General features: G+C 42.3%; 1 protein-coding gene across 3 annotated transcripts in view; it reads left to right on the forward strand.

Moving 5' to 3' along the window:
- Positions 1 to 15,043, forward strand: part of TTLL5 (tubulin tyrosine ligase like 5) — a gene marked incomplete at both ends in the record, with an annotated part of 224,442 nt that extends 209,399 nt beyond the window's left edge. For 2 of the 3 annotated variants that reach the window (XM_080707336.1, XM_080707337.1), the window contains 2 exons: positions 1,882 to 2,099; positions 14,847 to 15,043. In XM_080707336.1, the coding sequence (XP_080563462.1) occupies positions 1,882 to 2,099; positions 14,847 to 14,937 (309 nt within the window). Of the gene's footprint in view, positions 1 to 1,881; positions 2,104 to 14,846 lie in introns of those variants that run through there. The other variant, XM_080707338.1, reaches the window with a different exon arrangement.
- Between the last annotated feature and the right edge of the window lie 3,838 nt (positions 15,044 to 18,881).

Here is an 18,881-nt window from a genome sequence, read left to right on the forward strand (position 1 = left end):
TTCAACAAAAGATCCCTCAATTTCCTCCTATCTGCCTAGCCAGACCTTTGGACTCATCAGAAATGGGCCATCTCAAGCATGAGTAGAGAAAGGTTAGTTGACATGTTTCTGAAGCTATCCAGTTCATCTTTTAAATTTGAATAAATAATTTCATAAAGGACAAAAACAATGATACTGGTGAAGTCTGTCTGGAATATGAATGTTCCTAAGAGCATCTCAGCTTTTTTCAGTTATTTTTCTCTTAATATGACTTCACATTAAAAGATTGTTTAATCTTTTCAATATGCATGCATATTGAAAATAATGTTCATAATATTGAAGGACCAGTAACAAAATTTGTACGACACATACACACAAAAAATATATTTTTCATGAGATAAAAAAGTTCTGAGATTCATTTAAGTGTGTGTGTGTGTGTGTGTGTGTGTGTGTGTGTGTGTGTGTGTGTGTTGGTACTGGGGATGGACCCCAGGGGCTTTCTACCTCCAGGCTACACTCCCAGACCTATTTTATATTTTTATTTGGAAACAGGGTCTCTTAAGCCAGCGAGGCTGGCTTCAAACCTGCGCAATCCTCCTGTCTCCACCTCCCAAGCTCAGGGATTACAAGCGTGCGCCACCACACCCAGCTCATTTTAAGCATCTTTGTGAAAGAAGCATACTTTCACATCCTGCAGATATATATGGCATTCATGATGTTTAGGTGGTGATTTTCAGGTCTTTATTTGTGAGTCTAGCCTCTAGCCGAAATACCCTTGTGTTGATCTTGTATGCATATAGCGACTTATATTTTTAGTAATTTTACTTTAAAAGTGTTTTGAAATGTAAATTCTTATGTTAATCTTTTAATCAGCAAGATGTTTCTAGAGTTCTTATATTTATTTATTTTTGTGATACTAGGGATGAAACTACCTCTGAGCTACACCCCCAGTCCTATTTTCTAGTCTTGATTTTGAAATAGGGTCTCACTGAGTTGCAAAGGGTCTCACTAAGTAGCTGAGGCTGGCCGCAAACCACAATTCTCCTGTCTCCGCCTCCCAAAGGCTGGGATTACAAGCCAAGTGTGTCCAGCTTTGTACTAGAATTCTAAAAGTATCCTCAAGGCCACCCCTGGGCTGGTTACTGTCCACTCCCTCCGCCCTCCCCTCACAGTCCTCTTCCCTTTTCTCAAACATGTGAACCTTCTAGAGGAGTTCAGAGTTCTTGGTTGGGCTAGAATGGAGTCAAAGTCAGTTTTGTTCTTTGTTCCATTTCCAGTACTCCGTCCCCAGTAGAAAATATTCATTTAAAAGTTGTTGAACGTAGCCTGGCATGGTGGCACACACCTATAATTCCAGTACTTGGGAGGCTGAGACAGAAGGATGACAGGTTCAAGACCAGTCTTCACAACTTACAGCAAGCTTATGAGACCTTATTTCAAAACAATATTTCAAAACATATATATATACACATATATATGTACACATATATACATATATACACACATACACACACACATACATATATGTATGTTGTGGGGGAGGAGTGTAGCTCACAAGCAGAATGCTTCTGGGTTCAATCCCCGAGGCCACCAAAAATTTCTGAATGTAACAATGAAGGAAATAGAAGACCAGATGCCTTTCTAACCCAGGTATAGGTACCAACTAGAGTACCCAGCTGTCCAGATTCCTCGCCCCATGTATTTTCAATGAGACCATCTCCACTCTCTGCTTTAAGATATTCCCCTTTTCTGAATATAGACCTTGAATTGGTAACATTAGAGAAGTTTCTCCTTAAAAAAAATGACTTTCACTTTGCCCCCTTCAGGATTACAAACCAGTTACATACTGCAAATGGATTGTGAAAGGGATCTTCATCTATCTGTTTTTTCTTTTTCTTTTAGGCAATCTTCGGCAGCCAGACACTACCTAACTCCAATTTATGGACAATGAGTAACGGTGCAGGTTGCAGAATTTCAAGTGCCACAGCTAGTGGCCAGAAGCCAGCCACTTTGCCACAAAAAGTGGTGCCACCTCCAAGTTCTTCCTCCTCCCTGGTCCCAAAACCCCCATCCAATCACAAACAAGCTTTCAGGAAGGCCACATCCCAGAGGGCTTCCAAGTAAGTATACTGTAATATTTTCCGTTTCTCCTAAGTTATATGAATTTAAACTAATACTACTCTGAATTTATGGGACCGTCGAGATTGCTTATACTGAGATATTGAAAACAAGAACACCAGGCATTTGATGCACATCTATAATACCAGCAACTCAGGAGGCTGATACAGGAGGATTGCAAGTTCAAGGATAGCCTAGGCATCTTATCAAGATTCTGTTTGAAGATAAAATTAGAAAATGGAAGGTCTGGGAGTATAGCTCAGTGGTAGAGTGCCACTGACTTTAATCTCTAGTACTGTAAAACGTAAATAAGTAAATAAATCTGCTAGACAAAAAGGGTTGGAGATATAGCTCAGTGGCCAAGTCACCTGTGGTTTCAGTCCCTACTACTGGGGAAAAAGAGAGGGAAGAGAGGAGAAAAAGAACACCTGATGGGGAATAAAGGCTAGCTTTAGTCTCAACTATTGCTACAACTTGGAATCACTTGGGAGCAGCTGGACGTGCCCTGGGGCAAGGGGCAGGTGGCGGCTGCTCTTCTTTGGCTTGATGACAAGGTGCTCTCTACAGAGTTCAGCGTCATTGCTAACCAACTCTGCCGGCCTTTGGCAGAGCTGCTACTGGTTCACCAAGTAACAGTCCTGAACTGTGGTTTTGGAGAAAGGAAATGGAAACTTTCTTGATATAGCTGCTCTTGGTCATTCTACAGAACCAGATCATTTCAATTTTGTATGAAATGCAATGCTCTCCTTCCCCCTTGTTTGTTCATGTTTAGACGTTTGAATGGGAAGGCATAGTTTTGAAATTTAGTTGGGGGGGGGGTAACTTCATTGATATTAGTCAACAAACACTGTAGCAACAATATTCTAATACATTGTGTAGTATACCTATTTATACTGAAAAAAGACATTTCCAGTCTGAATTAAATTGTTATAGGTCACAATCCTTTACCTCCAGCCCTTTTTAGGTAGAAAACTAAAAATGCAGTAGTAAAAAGTGTTTGATTCTAGCAACCTTTCTGCTGTTTAAAATTGGGAAACTTTTCAAAGATAATCTGAAAGAGGCTAGCATTGCTTGCTATGTAGATGTCTATAAGATATTTGTATATATCTCTTACTCTCATTAAAGTTCCTCATTCATTGTTCTTCAAAAGATAATTTTAGTTGTAGGAAAGAACCCTTGTACAAAAAAAGACTTTTTCCCCCTTGGAGAGTGGATCAGATTCTGGCTTTGAGTTGAAAACATTCTCCTGCAGCTATTTTAATTATATTCCTGCCATTATTAATTTATCCAACAAATATTTATTCAGGGTTTGCTTAGTACCAAGCACTGTTCTAGTAGCGATTGGTGTGTGATGGCTACATGACTCTGAAGCCCTAGTGAAATGCAGTCGGAAGGCTGCAGTTGGTGATTGATGCCAGCAACAAAGTAGAAAGGAAGCCGTGTGTCCTTCGTCCTAGAGAAAATAGTCCTGAAGGATGCAGCCTCTGAGACCAGATTGCCCTGAGTCCTTTGGTAAGATACTTAATCTCTTGGCCTCAGTTTTCTCATTTGTAAAAATGGGACTTCCCTGGTCAACTGCTAACTGGTAACAGCTAACACCTGGAAAGCACACGGTGCAAGGTCTGGCAGCCCGAGAGCTCAGCAAGCCCTTGTCACCATCAGCTGCATGCTGAATCCCTCCTCTTCTGCGAGCTTAGAAAGCCACAGCTAACTGGGAAAGCAGTGAGGCGCAGTGTGCGGGGTCTGCATGCGCTCCTTGTTTGTGGATTCGCCAGTTATTGCCAGCCTGAGATGGCCTTGGTGACCCCTCTGGCCGTCGTGGGCCACAGGGCTCGGCAGCCCAAGACGCTGCTCACTGCCCTGAACTCCCTGCTGGCCTGCGGGCCCTTCCGCCTCCTGAGATGGAACTGCAGCTCTTTGGACAAACTTTGCTTTGCTGCATTTTTTGCGGTTTCTTCTCTGTGACAGGCAGGAGTGTGGGAAAACCGGAAACAGCTCAGCATCAAAAATGCACAGAAGGGGGGAAAAGCAAAGATTTCTTCAGAATTTAAGAAATATAATCCAAGTATCAAAAGGCATGTGAGGCATTGTTCCAGGAAATAGTTTCCAATTTGCCTTTAAAACTCTAGCCCAAGTCTGTAAAGCTCAGTTAGCACTAATGGAGAGCTTAATATTCCCTCACTTACATGTAAACTGTCCATGTAGGCCCCATTAATATTTTCAAATATTCTTCTGACTTTCAGGAAAAAAAAAAAAAGCATAGCTGTTTCATCTGAACTGACTTAATTAAAAACTCCCTTTATTAAATATCCAAATAAAGGTTTTTAGTAAGCGTTTTGTTAATTTTAGATATACAGGAAAGTTGTAAGAAGAGTAGAGAGTTTCCAGGTACCCCTCAGTTTTTCCCATTTTTAACATCTTAAGTGATCATGGGACATCTGGAAACAACCAGGCTAATAAACTATCTTTGGTACATTACTATGACTAAATTTCATACTTTATTTGATGCATTAATGTGAATTTTAATCTAAAGAATTTTTTCATGGTCCCTGAAATCAGGATCCTGAGTATCAGTTGGTATATTCTTACTGACTGAGAGGAATTCTTTTTCCTATCCAGTATAATAAGGTGTTTAACATCTCTGTGACTCAGTCTCCTGTTTTAAAGTAGGAATAATAATGGTGCCTGCTCATAGGGTCATTAATAATAATAAATGAATTAATGACTGTCAAGCACAAATATAGTACCTGGTACCTAGTATATGTTAGTGTTAGGTATTATTATGTTTAATACTAAGATGGCACTTCAAGAAATTTTCTTGTCATTTTTTACTTTTTGTAAGATGTGTTGCTTTATTTGCTTGGATTTTATCATGGTTTTTATTCCAGCTTGGTTCATATTAATCAGGAACCCTCAGTTATGACTGGTGGTACTGAGTCACGCTGAGGAATGTCATAGTTGCCCCAAGAGGCACAACCAATGAGAAGTTGTAATGAGCTTTTTGGCCACACCAAGCCCTGTGTTGTTGGGTTGAACTTCAAACTATTCCTAGCACAGAAGTTGGCATTAGATCGATAAAGCAATTTCCAAGAGCATCAAAGTTTCCATATCCTAGAGGGTTGAATTGGGAGAACAATAGAACATAAAAGATGGAATGTCATTTGGATTTTGGTGCAAAGGGAATTGAGAATCAGAACAGTAGGGGTCCTATTTCTTTATAAAATTCAAGTCACTTTCCCTCTAAAGGTCTCATTTTCTCATCTGTGTTAAAAAAAAAAAACCACTATGCCTGTTGAATAACTAACCAAAGTAACTTATTTTCTGTTGACTCCACTCAGAAATTTTTAAGAGCACATTTGTCCTTTAGTTCTGATGCTCTGTAGTCATTCTCCTCCTCTTCTCTTAGCCCAGAAGTTCTTGTTATAGTTCTCAAATTTCTATGTTCCTTTCTCCTTTGGCTATATCTATCTCACTTGTCAATTAAGTGAAGAGAACGACTTAGAATATTTTTTAAAACCTTTCCATAGTGCCAGTAGCCTTTCTAGATTTTCCTCTTTAATGTCTGCAATACTTCACAACGTAGTACCCTCCTCAGATCCTCCCTTCAAAACTCCCTGTGGTAACTGGGGATTAAACCCAAGGGCATGCTAAACTAATCAGAATGATATCTAGGAATGACTATGTTAGTTTGGATTGTCTCTCCCTTGTAAGTGGCCTTTTTTCTTAGAGCTGGAATCATACTGTCTAGGAAATATGGAGAAAGAAACCCAAGAAAAGTGAAGCTTGCCAGACACACGGACAAAGCATATACACTAAAGACAAATTTGAAAGGGCTAGGTTGGAGCTGGGCATGGTGGTACATACCTGTGATCACAGTACTTGAGAGGCTGAGACCAGAGAATTGCAGATTTGAGACCAGCCTCAGCAACTTAGCGGGACCCTGTTTCAAAATAAAAAAGGTTGGATTTAATCCCTTGGGTTTAGTCCCCAGTACCACAGAGGGTGGAAGGACAGGTCAAAGTAGTTATAACTTTCGAGATTTCTCCAGAGAAAGAAAACTATTTAAGAAGCACAGACTAGGGTTGGGCATTCAACCCCTAACACAAACAAAAGGAAAAAAAGAGGGAAAAGGGGGCACAGATGGAACTATGGTGCTTCTGTATCCTGGTCCTAGATGGTTCTGCATCAGGGTGACCTTGATGGAAATGAAGGTAGCTGCTGCTCTGTGTCAGCAGCCAGGACAGTGGTGTTTGATAAAGAGTTCTTAGGGTAGAGTAGGGAGGGCAGCATTTAGAACTAAGCAACCCAATAAAACCAAATGCCAGGTAATGTGACCTGAACATTTGGTGAAGTCAGCAGGCTTAAAGATTAATGTCAGAAGATTATGAAAATAAGCACTGAGGAAATATATACGTGTTTATTATATATTTAGCATGTGAGTAATTAAAGTGAAAGGAGTCTAGGGCAAAGTAATCAGGAGTCGTATGGTACAGTAGTTCTGAGTGTGAGCATAGAGGAGATCATATTGTAGATTAACCTTTGTCAGCCTTTTTGTCTTTTATTATATATAGTTTGAAGAAACATGATTGAATCTGTGGCATAAACATCCTTAAGCATAGGGTTCCTTAACTGTTGTTTTCATTCTAGAAGGTAAAGGAATGGAGGCATGGCGTGGGGCTATGTGTATTGCAAGGGCCACAGGTGGTCAGTGTGTGAACCAGAAATGATGCTCATACCACCTACTGTGGTATGAGCACAGATGGTTCCCCTTGGACCACTAATTTTGAAAGTCCTTTCCAATCCATTTAAATACATCTGTATAGCAAATGGCAGATTAATCATCCTAAAATATTTATTTTGGGAAAATAAAAAATAAGCCTTTATGCACTCACTTCCCTCCCTTTTACCATGTAAGTGACAAATGATATACTCAAAGGAGAAAGAACTAGTGTCATTCTCAAGCTGGAGGTGCTGGGGGAATTCCTGTTAGACATTGCATAGGAAGGACTGGATTGAAGAACACTGTTGAAGGCTTTTACATAGTCACTCCCTATGAAAATACAGTCTGGGAAATGAGGGGGAGACCGGGAATACCCCATGTCACCCCAAGGGCAGGGCCTGGGTGTGGGAGCAGATAAGCACAGTCAGGAGGCCTGCCACTTGGATTTTCTCTTCCCTCTCCTGCCCTCATTTGGACCTCAGTGGTGGCATGAGGAGGTCCTAGCATTTGCTTTTGGCATGAACAGTGACATCAGAAATGGTTACTAACAATCACTCCTGAGCAAAAGCTGCTGTGGATGTGTATGGGTCAGTAGGGAGGAGAAGAATCTGAGTGTTTGAAATGATGGGTCTTTCTTTACGATTCATGTTTGTATTATTTTAAATCTTTTCATTCCTATTTGCTGGGATATTTAAATGGTTGTTGAAATTGTAATGTAATTGCTGGATATTTCCCATCCTTTACTTCTCTCCTTTCTTATATGAATATGAAAATCATTTTTAAAAGATTTTAGCTGGGCGTGGTGGCACACACTTGTAATCCCAGAGCTTAAGAGGCTGAGACAGGAGGACCGCACAGGTTCGAAGCCAGCCTTAGCTACTTAGTGAGGCTCTCAGCAACTTAGTGAGACCCTGTTTCCAAATAAAGTATAAAATAGGTCTGGGAGTATAGCCCGGAGGTGAAAAGCCCCTGGGTTCCACCCTCAGTACCACAAAATAAATAAATAAATAAATTAGTTAACTAATTAAAGGATTTTGACAGGAATTTATACAGACCTCTCAAAGAATCCACATCAGCTTTTCCATGAACATAGGTCCTCAATGGACCTTCTCTAAGGACGAGCAAATATTAAAACATCTTGGGGCCTAGGAGAAATTAAAAGAAGGCCTTGTGGAGAAGACTCTGTCTCAACCTCTGAAATAACTTTAAGCTAGAAAGAAAAATAACATTTAGAAAATACTTAAATGTGTATTTATGTGTAGAGCTAGCAAAAGCTGTCCAGTAGGAAATAATAGTGGTCTGGGGGCAAAAAGGATTGCAGAAATGAGAACTACCTATGTGAAAAAATTGGATTGAGCACAGTGAATAGAACTGGGTGCTGCAGAGAACAGAATTTGTGAAATAAAAAAAGAAATGTCAAAAATTCTGTGGAAAAGATATGCATACAGTGATTTGTCGTTGTTGTTTTTTGGTGGTACTAGGCATGGAACCCAGGGGCTTTCTACCTTCGGGCTATACTCCCAGATCTATTTTATACTTTATTTAGAAACAAGGTTTCACTAAGTTGCTGGGAGCCTTACTAAGTAGCTGAGGCTGGCTTTGAACCTGTGTGATCCTCCTATCTCAGCCTCCCAAGCGCAGGGATTACAAGCGTGCACCACCACACCTGGCTGCATACAGTGATTTTAAAAAATTATACTAATAAATGTGGTCATGTGTCACGTGACAACAGAGAATTAGAAAAAATCCATTAATCATGACAAGCTCCTTTCATCTAAGGCATATCTTTCCTTGGAAGTGTTCACAGCTGGCACAGATAGTTCCTTAAGTATTAAATGTACACTTCCTACCCCAGGAGTTGATTCACTTGTGCCATGTCTGTCTACTCTAAGAAAATGATTCTTCTGGGCCTTCAAAGAAGTTATTCAGTGATGCATTATGAACAGGTAATAGCCCGATAAGATTAAATACTGCTTGCATTTGCCACTTTGAAAGGCTTTGTCTACTACAAGTCCCTACTTAGGGAATATAAGCCAACCAGATTTCCACTGGCACCAAGAGCACACCAAACGAGTGGCTCCATACCAGTCACCACGAAGAAGAGTGCAACTATTAGCAGTAAGCCCACGCTCCACTCTGGCGGTAAGGCTCTTGATGTGGGAGTTTTCATTTCCTCTACTTGTGATTTCCTTTTTCTTTCATTTGCCCATTATTCTGCCCATGGGGACTTTTCTGAGGATGACAGGCTTTCTTTAAGGTCTGCTCTGCTCACTACTTCACCAGGATGACCATGGCTTGGTACTCTATGGCTTCTCTCTGGTTTGTCCCCAAGGCCTCGTCCATCTCTAACCTGGGGAGTACTAGTATTCTATTTCAGTGGTTTAGTAAAAGTCTATCTTGGATTCATACCACTACAGCACAGACGACCTTTGTGTAGAAAGAAGAACCCAGGAAAGGAAAATGCTCAAGACTATACAAGAACAGAGCCAGAAATGCTGACTTTGCCAGGGTGGTGGCAACAGACATGGCTGAACTTGTGAAGGACTCAAAAACAATGCCCCCAAATGTTGTCTTTTTTTTTTTTTTATAAAACACTGGTAATAACCAAACACTTTCAATTCCCAAGAGAGAAGAGATCCCAAGAGTGCAAGGTAGGTTAAAGAAATTAATTTTCCAAAAGGGAATATACACTCTGGCTTTTCTAAGCAAATACTGACTCATAGATTAAACATCTTCCAACTTTCCTTCCAACATACCTATACACACATAGTATGTTTCTGCTTTTTCCTATTATCTTACAGTTTAGGAATTACATATGCATTTCACAGACAGAAGCCAATGGGCAAATCCTTAGAAAATGACAATTATCCAGGCGTGGTGGCGCACGCTTGTAATCCCCGCACTTGGGAGGCTGAGACAGGAGGATCGCGCAGGTTCAAAGCCAGCCTCAGCTATTAGTGAGGCTCTCAGCAACTTAGTGAGACCCTGTTTCCAAATAAAAATATAAAATGGGTCTGGGAGTAGCCCGGAGGTAGAAAGTCTCTGGGTTCTACCCCCAGTTCCACCAAAAAAGAAAAAAAAAAAGACTAGACACATCTGTTGCTCTTCTTGAATTCGAACTTTTGCATAATTTGAAGTTAATGACATCTTTCTTGTCCCATCTTGTCGGTATTTCTCCCTGTAAAACTCTTGATACTCTAGTAACTCCAGTTTTCTAAGTTCATCTTCAGCCCCTTCTTCATATTCCATGTTACTATAATCAGAAAGCATCAGGTAGTACAGCTACAGCAAACATTTAACGTTGTGCACACTACTCAGGGATTCCATTTCACATTGCACACAGGCTAAGATGAGAAGGGTACTGTTCCCCCAGTCAGTCTCAGTTCCCACCAGCCTTTCTTAGAGGAAGAGCGTCCCACTGAGCTGTTACTCTCACCACAAATATAGGTATTTAATGATATGGCCCTTTAAGACAAGACGCCAATTTTATTTGGTGCCTAGTTGAACAGTGATTCATTTCATTACATTTATAAGAGGTAGTTCATCAATTTCAAATGAGACCTCTCTTCCTAAGGGATGTGAAGATTAATGTTGACTATGAGCTTTCTGCCTTGTAGGTTGTCAGCTAATTACATTCTGCATTTTTATTTTTTGGGTTTGTTTGTTTGTTTGTTTGTTTGTTTGTTTTGGGTAGTGGGTACTAGGGCTTGAACCTAGCAGCATTCTGCCTCTGAGTTACATAACCCCAGCCCTATTTTAGCTTATTTTAGTTTTATTTTACAACAGGGTTTTACTAGGTTAGTGAAAGTCTCACTACTTGCTGAGGCTGTCCTCAGACTTGCGAGCCTCCTGTGTCAGCCTCACAAGTACTGGGATTACAGGCATGCACCATCACACCTGGCTATCTTTTTATTTTAATAGCAAATTGCTGATAAATTCCAGGTTCTGGATATGTTCATTCTTCCACAGTTGACTCCGATATTCCATGCTGATGTTGGAGTCATTGAGTCATTCAGTATGATATTTCTGTGTGTAGATAGGCTTATAGTGAATCCAAAGAGTATGATCAATACTTCTAAGTAAAAATGATAGTACTGATAATAGGGTTGCGTCCTTAATAGGACACCTGTCACAGTGCTAGGATGTGCTTTACATTCATCATCTTATTTAATCCTCTCAGCCCTATGAAATAGGTTCTGTTATCCTGCCATTAGAGCACAAGAACCGACTAAAGGACAATTCTGGAACCATATCCACACCTTCCCACATTAAAATGTCCTGAAACAGGTGTTCCCAGGAAAGCAGCAGTCATTGCCAGGTCAGAGTAATGTAGCAGCTTCAGACAAGACATGTCTCAAAAGTTCTCATGTATGAGTGGGTTGTCCAGAAGTCAGGATATACTTTCCCAAGGAAATGATGTTATCACAACAGCATCTTCACCCATAGTAAGCCTGAAGTGGTCATAACAGAACTAAACATTCCTCTGGCCAGTGGTGCCATGGAATTGTTCACTCGGCTTCCCTTCAGAATGTTGTGGACATATTCCTCCATCGTGGGGGATTCTGCTGTTAGAAATGGTAGAATCACTAGGTCCAGCTGGTGACTTGGTGCTTCCCAAGGCCTGTGGTGGCCTGTTGATGGGAGGAGGGAGTGGAACTGGGCACTGAGGCTGTAAGGTTAGGGGATCTTAGGTGAGGAACCAGATATAGCCTGTGAAAGCGAAGGATGGGGTCTAGTTCCAGAGAGAAGAGGGAAAAGATTAGAGAGTTTGGGAACCCAGGGCTCACTGGGGCTAACCCCACGCCCCTTCATCTTCCTCGGGTAGTTCTCTGTTTACTACCTTGGTTTCTCCTATTGACCCCAAAAGTTTGCCTGCCTGCTTCCCTTCTTACTGCTAACAAGCAGACTTCCTCTGGGAAACTAAGACCCTCCCATGGCTCTTCTCCACTCAGCTGCTCCCAGACGAAAGACATGGCCCTAAGAGTTTTTAACTTCCATAAAGGAAAGATCCCATCCTAGCCCTCCAGAACCTTTTCTTTTTCACATGGACCTAAAAGAGCTGACGTCAACAACAAATGCTTTGGGTTGGTTTGTGGGCTCATACAGGGCTGCAGTAAAACATGGACGCATTTCAGTCATTGCTCTCCCAGGGAAGCTTTGGGAAAAGGCAGCTCTCTCCTTCTGCCTCTACACTTCCTCTGTCTCCAGAACGAGTACAGAGTAGGGTGTAGATAGACCTCAAATCTCAGTTTGCCAGAGAGAGGGCCATAAGCCATAAGACAGCATAACCATTGCATTTATAACAGGCAGTGTGTGTCCTCAAGGGACATGTCTCTTTTCTCCTTAAGGTGTTTAAGGACCACCTGGGCATTTAAAACTCTGCCCTCCTCTCCAGGTGCACCTCTTACACTTTAGTCACCGGCGCTTCCCAACGTTGCTGGTGATAGGAATCACTTGGAGACCTGTAAAAAGCCATGGTTTTCAGGCCCTAACCCCAACCCACTGAGTCACTACCTCCAAACAGAAGGCCTGGAGAAACAAGTGGCCCTACATGACTGCTGTTGAGGAAGTTTGGCAAACACTCTCCATGCGTCCCCACCAGTACCCACCCCCTTCCTGGCCTCCAGAAGTCCCCGAGACACTCTAAACTTCTTCCTGGCTCAGAATCGTCGAGTGCCCTTTATGGAAAGCTCTTTTCTGCCCCCTACTCTGGACTGACGCCTATTTTTCATAAAGTCAGGACTCAACTCAGATACAGTTTTCTCAGAAAGACCATCCTTGACCTCTCTTCTCCATCCAAATCAGGCTCTGCTGGCTCATCCTAACCTGCTGGCTCTTCTAACCTCTCGTGCTTTTTCTTTTGGCATTTATCACACAGTTTGTGCATTTGCTTTAATGTCTGTCCCTCACCCCAAGCACCAAACACAGGAAATGCTTAATGTTTTTAATGTGAATGAATGAACGAATGAATGAATGAAAAATTCATGTTGGGAGAGGGGTTGGATTGGACATTGCCCAACAAAAACAAATGAGCATATAAAAGCTTCAATCTCCCAGGTTATATGTCAGCTAAAATCAAGGTAAATAGGCCCAACAACCAAATGTATTTATGGGCACAATGGGACAGATTCCTTCCAAAGAGAGTTGTTGCTTTGTTTTTGCTATGCTGGGGATTGAATCCAGGGGCACTGTGTCACTGAGCCACATGCCTGTCCCTTTTACTATTTTTTTATTTTGAGACAGGGTCTAAGTTGCCCAGGCTGGCCTTGAACTTGAGATCCTCCTACCTCAGCCTCCCAAGTAGCTGGGATTATAGGCATGTGCCACCATGTCAGACTCCAAAAAAAATTATTAGATATTTGTTATGTGCAAAACACTGTATTAGAGAGCTCTGGCTGCAACAGTGAATAAAACTGATGTAATCTCTGTCTATATGGAGCTTACATTTTGGCAAAGATGACAAATGTGAAGCATGCATTTACGTAATTTTACAATTATAATTTTGATAAATAAAAGAATTACAGAGGCCTATACAAACCTCTAGGGAGAGTTGCATGGTCTGTAGGGCATTAAACCAGCCCTAGAAGTTCTGAGACATATGGCTGGGGAACCTCTGCCCAAAGAACCAGTTATACTCCATCCTCCTTCCTGTCAAGTTGGCATGAGCAGGGGTGCCGTAGAGCTGATTCTCAGCCTCAGCACAGCTGACATCTTACACTAGGTAATTTGGGATTATTTGCTTTTTAAAATAATTATTATTTTGAGCTGGGCATGGTGGTGTACACGTGGAGGCTGAGACAGGAGGATCATGGTTTGCAGCCAGCCTCCGCTACTTAGTGAGGCCCTCTGCAACTTAGTGAGACCCTGTTTCAAAATCAAGAATAAAAAATAGGGCTGAGGTGTAGCTCGGAGGTAGAATGCCCCTGGTTCAATCCCCAGTACCACATTAAAAAAAAAAAAGGAAAAATTCTTTATTGGTGAATTATAATTATACATGATAGTGAGATTCATAGTGGTACATTCATATATACACATACCAGTACTTGGTCTGCTTTCTTCCTTGTACCTCTGCTTTTCCCCCCTGCTCCCTCCCCTACATACCAGGCAATCCTCAGAGGTACTTTCCCTGTGCCCGGCAGATTGCCTAGGGCATTCCTGGTCTACCTACAATTGTGATGGCCACAGATGTCTTGACATTGCCTCATGTCCATGGTGGGAGGAAGGTGGTGGTGGTGACAAATCTGACCCTCTTTCCTTCCTCATTTGCGAACCACTACTCTATATGAAACTTGGTTTACTAAAAACAAAACAACTATTTGTAAGTCCCTAATATATACCAGACTCTGGAAACACAGCAGTGACCAAAACCTGTGATTTCTTGAAATTCCACTCATTGGGGAGAGATGGACAAAAAATTTTGAAAGGTGTACTATTTCAGAAAAAAAGATAATGGTTGATCATAGAAGTCATCTCTAATGAAATGATATTTGAACAGTCTCAAAAGAAGCAAGAGAAACCAGGCATGGTATGCAGTACTCTAATCCCAGTACTTGGGAGGCTGAGACAGGATTAGGACCAGTCTCAGTGACTTAGTAGGACCTTGTTTAAAACTTAGAAAAAAATAAAGCTGGGCACGGTGGCACACTCTTGTAATCCCAGTACTTGAGAGGCTGTGACAGGAGGATCACAGGCTTGAAACCAGCCTCCGCAACTTAGTGAGACTCTTAGCAACCTAACAAAACCCTGTTTCAAAACAAAAATTTTAAAAAGAGCTTGTGGGAGGGAGTTATAACTTGGATGTAGAATGCCTCTGGGTTCTATCCTCAGTACCCCACACACACAAAAAAAAGAAAAGAATAAAATAAGGCCAGGGTATGGCTTAGAGATAGAATGCCCCTGGGCATAATCTCCAGTGCCATAAAAAGAAAAAGAAAGAAAAAACAAGTACGGGGGCAGGGGCCTTGAGAGGAAAGCGCGTGCTCGCCTTGCCTACTGTCTGCTGCTCTGACCAAGCTCCTTTGTGTTTCAGAGGGTCCTCCACAGAAGGGCAGCTGAACGGACTCCAGAGCAGCCTTAACTCTGCAGCCTTTATGCCCATCACCACCGGCTCCGCAGGTTAGTGGGCAGCCGCCCTTCCTCAGCTGGGCAGGGCCGGTAGCAGCTTGGCACGTTCTCTCCTCGTCCTTTGACTGGAGACTCCAGTTCAGTGAACAAAGTACCTAGACTCTTAGGCACCTTCACACGGGCATTTTTTTTTGTTACATCTTTCTTTAAAATGTGAAGCCTGGGGAGGCATCTTCTGGAGCTAATTTGGGGTAAATGAAGCTCCCCTGTCTGATCGAATGTTCTTGGGTTTGCAGCAGTTAGTAAAAATGCCCTGTATTTGACTGATATTTTATAGCTTATATAGTATTTCTACACATTATATCTCTCACTTAATCATCACAACAGTCACATGAAGTGGACCTTCTTGTCACCCTCACATAAGGAAACTAAGGCCCAGAGATTTTAGGGGCTTGAGAGAGGTGTATGTGGACATGGAGCTGGAGTCCTGGTCTTAGGTCCACGTCTTGTCATGCTGCTGTCATGGCCTGTTGACAGGGCCTGAGCCTCTCAATGTAGGTACACACATGTAAGCTAGCAACAGTGGTCCAGGGACAGTTTTCTACGTATGATATCTCATACAAATACACTAAGTAGTTAGAAAATTGATTAAATCACTCTGAATCAGTTCAGTGCAATTGATTGTTGAGCACCTGCTATGGAAAAGATCAGTTGCTGGCATTGAGGGGCACACAGATAAACGAGACACGTCCCTGCTAGCATCAGTAATCTGCAGGTACACCACGAGTAGTTTGGGACAACAGACAATACTGATTGAGCATTTGCTGTGTGTCAGGCTGAGTTTTGGATGCTTTACAGGTGATAACTCATTTGCTCACTAAACAGGGATGTAATGTAGAAACTATTTCCCATTTTATAGCTGAAGAAATAAGGACACAGACTATGAAATGTGTCTAAAGTCTCACAGCTAGTAAATGGTCGAGCAGTATTTGGACTCAGAGTGGAGCCCAGATCTTTCAGGACTTGGGGAGGGCTTCAGAGAGGAAGAAACAGCTGAGCTGAGACTTGAGTATGGACAAGTCAGTCAGGAGAAGAAAAGCATGGGGCAAACAGAGTTCCGGGAAGAGGGCACAGTGCGTGCAAAGGCCGGGGGCAGTGAAATGTGCTGCGCGTGGGTCCTCACCAGATGATGTGACTGGGGACCGGGGCAGTGGAGAGATAAAGCTGTGAAGCAGCAAGACCAGTGTAGGAGCCTGTGGTGACCTTGGTTGTTGTCCTGATAGCAGTAAGAAGCCATGGAGGAATGGAGGAGGGATGCAGGGAGTGGAGTGAGGAGTTGACATAATACACCTCAAAATGATTACAAGATCTCTAAGGAGCCCAGACCCTTGGCTGTAACTTGAGGATGATATCTCATCGGCTTATTGTGGGGATTAAGTGAAGCCCTATATATGGAAGGGCTCTAGACCTACACTCATGTCAGAGAATACAAATATTCTGGTAAGAGTATAAAGATTTGTTCTCCCTTTAAAATTTTAGAACCTGGGCCGGGCGTGGTGGTGCACGCTTGTAACCCCCGCGCTTGGGAGGCTGAGACAGGAGGATGGCACAGGATCGAAGCCAGCCTCGGCTACTTAGTGAGGCTCTCAGCAACTTAGTGAGACCCTGTTTGCAAATAAATTAAAAAATAGGGCTGGGGTGTAGCCCAGATTTAAAAAAAAAAAAAATAATTAGAACCTGAATTCAAGAAGTATTGGGTGGGTATATATTCATACACCCCCCAAAAAATAATTACTGGAATGTAGTAGTGGAGTTTTTGTTTGTTTCTGTGGTGCTAGCAATGGAATCCAGGGCCTCCTGCATGCTGGGCAAATGCTCTGCCACCCAGCTACAGCCCTTAGCACGTGGCAGTCATTTTAAAGGAAGTAAAATTCCCACCTGGAACAGTGATGGCTACAAGAAGCCTGAGAGAGGTGAAGGCATCCGTGAGATCCAGCCTTAAAACCCCCTCCACTCTCCATGTTTGCTCTTGCTGGAGACGTTTAAGAGGCTTAGACACTCCAGGATGACTTGATTTTCATGTATAATTCACAAATACTGAGCTGAAATCTATGGGTGCACTCTGGCTGAGGAGGTTCGAAACGAATGGTTATGTGGGTCCAACTTAGAGCATCTTAACCATAAGCTAATTATTGATTGACATTTGGTAACATTACTTAGATTTTGCCATAGTCGTACTGTTTTGGTATTAGCATAAAACCAGAGAGCAGAGAGAATGTTTATTTGTTCCTGGTTTCTAATATTGACCTTTTCTTCCTACCTCCACCTTAAGGTAACAGGCAGATTATTCTTACCTTGCTCAGGTAGCATGTTATTTACTGCTTTTGTCACTAATGACTCCAGGCCTCTAAACACCCTTGAATTTTTTCTACTCTGACTTTCCTGGTGTTTCTGACTTTAGTTAAACAAGCACTGATACAGCAGGGCACAGTGGCACTGGCCTGCAGTCCCAGTCCCCTGGAAGGCTGAGACAGAAGGATCGCAGGATCAGGGACAGTCTCAGCAGCCTAGCGAGATTCTCAGTAATCTAATGAGACCCTGTTTCACAATAAAAAGGGCTAGGGATGTAGCTCAGAGGTAGAATGCCCCTGGGTTCAACCTGGAGTGCAGAAAGAAAAAGAAGACAAAAAATAAGCATGGATGCCAATGGACTAGAGAGGGTCAGGACTTCCTGTCTCCCAGTGAACACTTTACATTCAAAGCATCATAACCAGTTATTTATACTATTAGCAAGTAACTACCTGACATGTCAGTGTTTCAGCTTTAGGTCCTGTGTTTTCTGTAGTATAGTTAGACTCAAAGCAATTATTCTAGAGATTCAGAAGGGTGTCCTGTGAGTAGGAAAAGGTTCCCAGTAGCAACACTGTTCTTTTCTTTTTTGGGAGGAGGGGGGATTGTGGTGGTGGTGGTGGTGATGATGGTGGTTGTGTGTGTGTGTGTTTTACTGGGGATTGAGCCCAGAGGCATTCTACCTACAAGCTACACCCCCAGACCTATCTTTTTTTTTTTTTTTTTTTTTTGGTGGTGGTACTGGAAACCCTTCTACCTCCGGGCTACACTCCCAGACCCATTTTATACTTTTTTAAATTTGGAAACAAGGTCTCTTAAGCCAGCATGGCTGGCTTTGAACCTGCGCGATCCTCCTGTCTCCGCCTCCCAAGCTCAGGGATTCCAAGGGTGCGCCACCACACCAGCCCTATCTTATTTTTTTATTTTGAAAGTCTCACCAAGCTGCAAAGGCCTTACTAAGTTGCTGAGGCTGGCTGCTAGCCTGCAATCCTCCTGTCTCTGGGATTCCAAGTGTGCACCACCACACCCAGCCATAACATTTTCCTTTAAACCCAAAAAGAATAGAGAACAGCCATTAAGAACAGAAAGTTTACATTACTTCCTAGGACTTGGGAAGTTTGTGCCTATACAGGAATCCCTAAACCATCTTCAAAAGATATGTAGCTCTTGTCCTGTCCAGTAAACTCATGGGATTGCTGAGTTTGTGAGTGTAGTCGTTTCTGTTTCCTGGCCCCTTTGCACGTGCCCTACGTCTGAGTGGCCAGGCTTGAAAATCTGTGACTTTGTTCCTTAGATTGACTAAGGCAATGGATCATTCCTGGGTACTATTGAAAACAGTGCAGAATCCTTTCCTATTGGTTATATTGGACTGCTTATATTCTTTTTATTAAGCATTAATTGAGATAGGGAAGATGGAAGTTCCTAGAAGAGTACTGGGAAAGCTCTGTGAAGGTTACTCTTCCTTGACTCCCTTCCTTGGGCTATACATTTCAACTTTGCTGTGGAAGGGAAGGGGTTAAAGTCAGCAAATTTGGAAATTTGAGAAGGAAGCTTGAGCAAGGGCCATTGGTCCAAAGCCAAAGTCATTGGCTTTCCTTCTTTATAATAACCATGGTGTTCTTCTTGAGTCCCGAAGTGCTAATGGTGAACT

This window comes from Muscardinus avellanarius (genome assembly GCF_963383645.1).
Source record: "Muscardinus avellanarius genome assembly, chromosome: 12".
NCBI lineage: Eukaryota > Metazoa > Chordata > Mammalia > Rodentia > Gliridae > Muscardinus > Muscardinus avellanarius.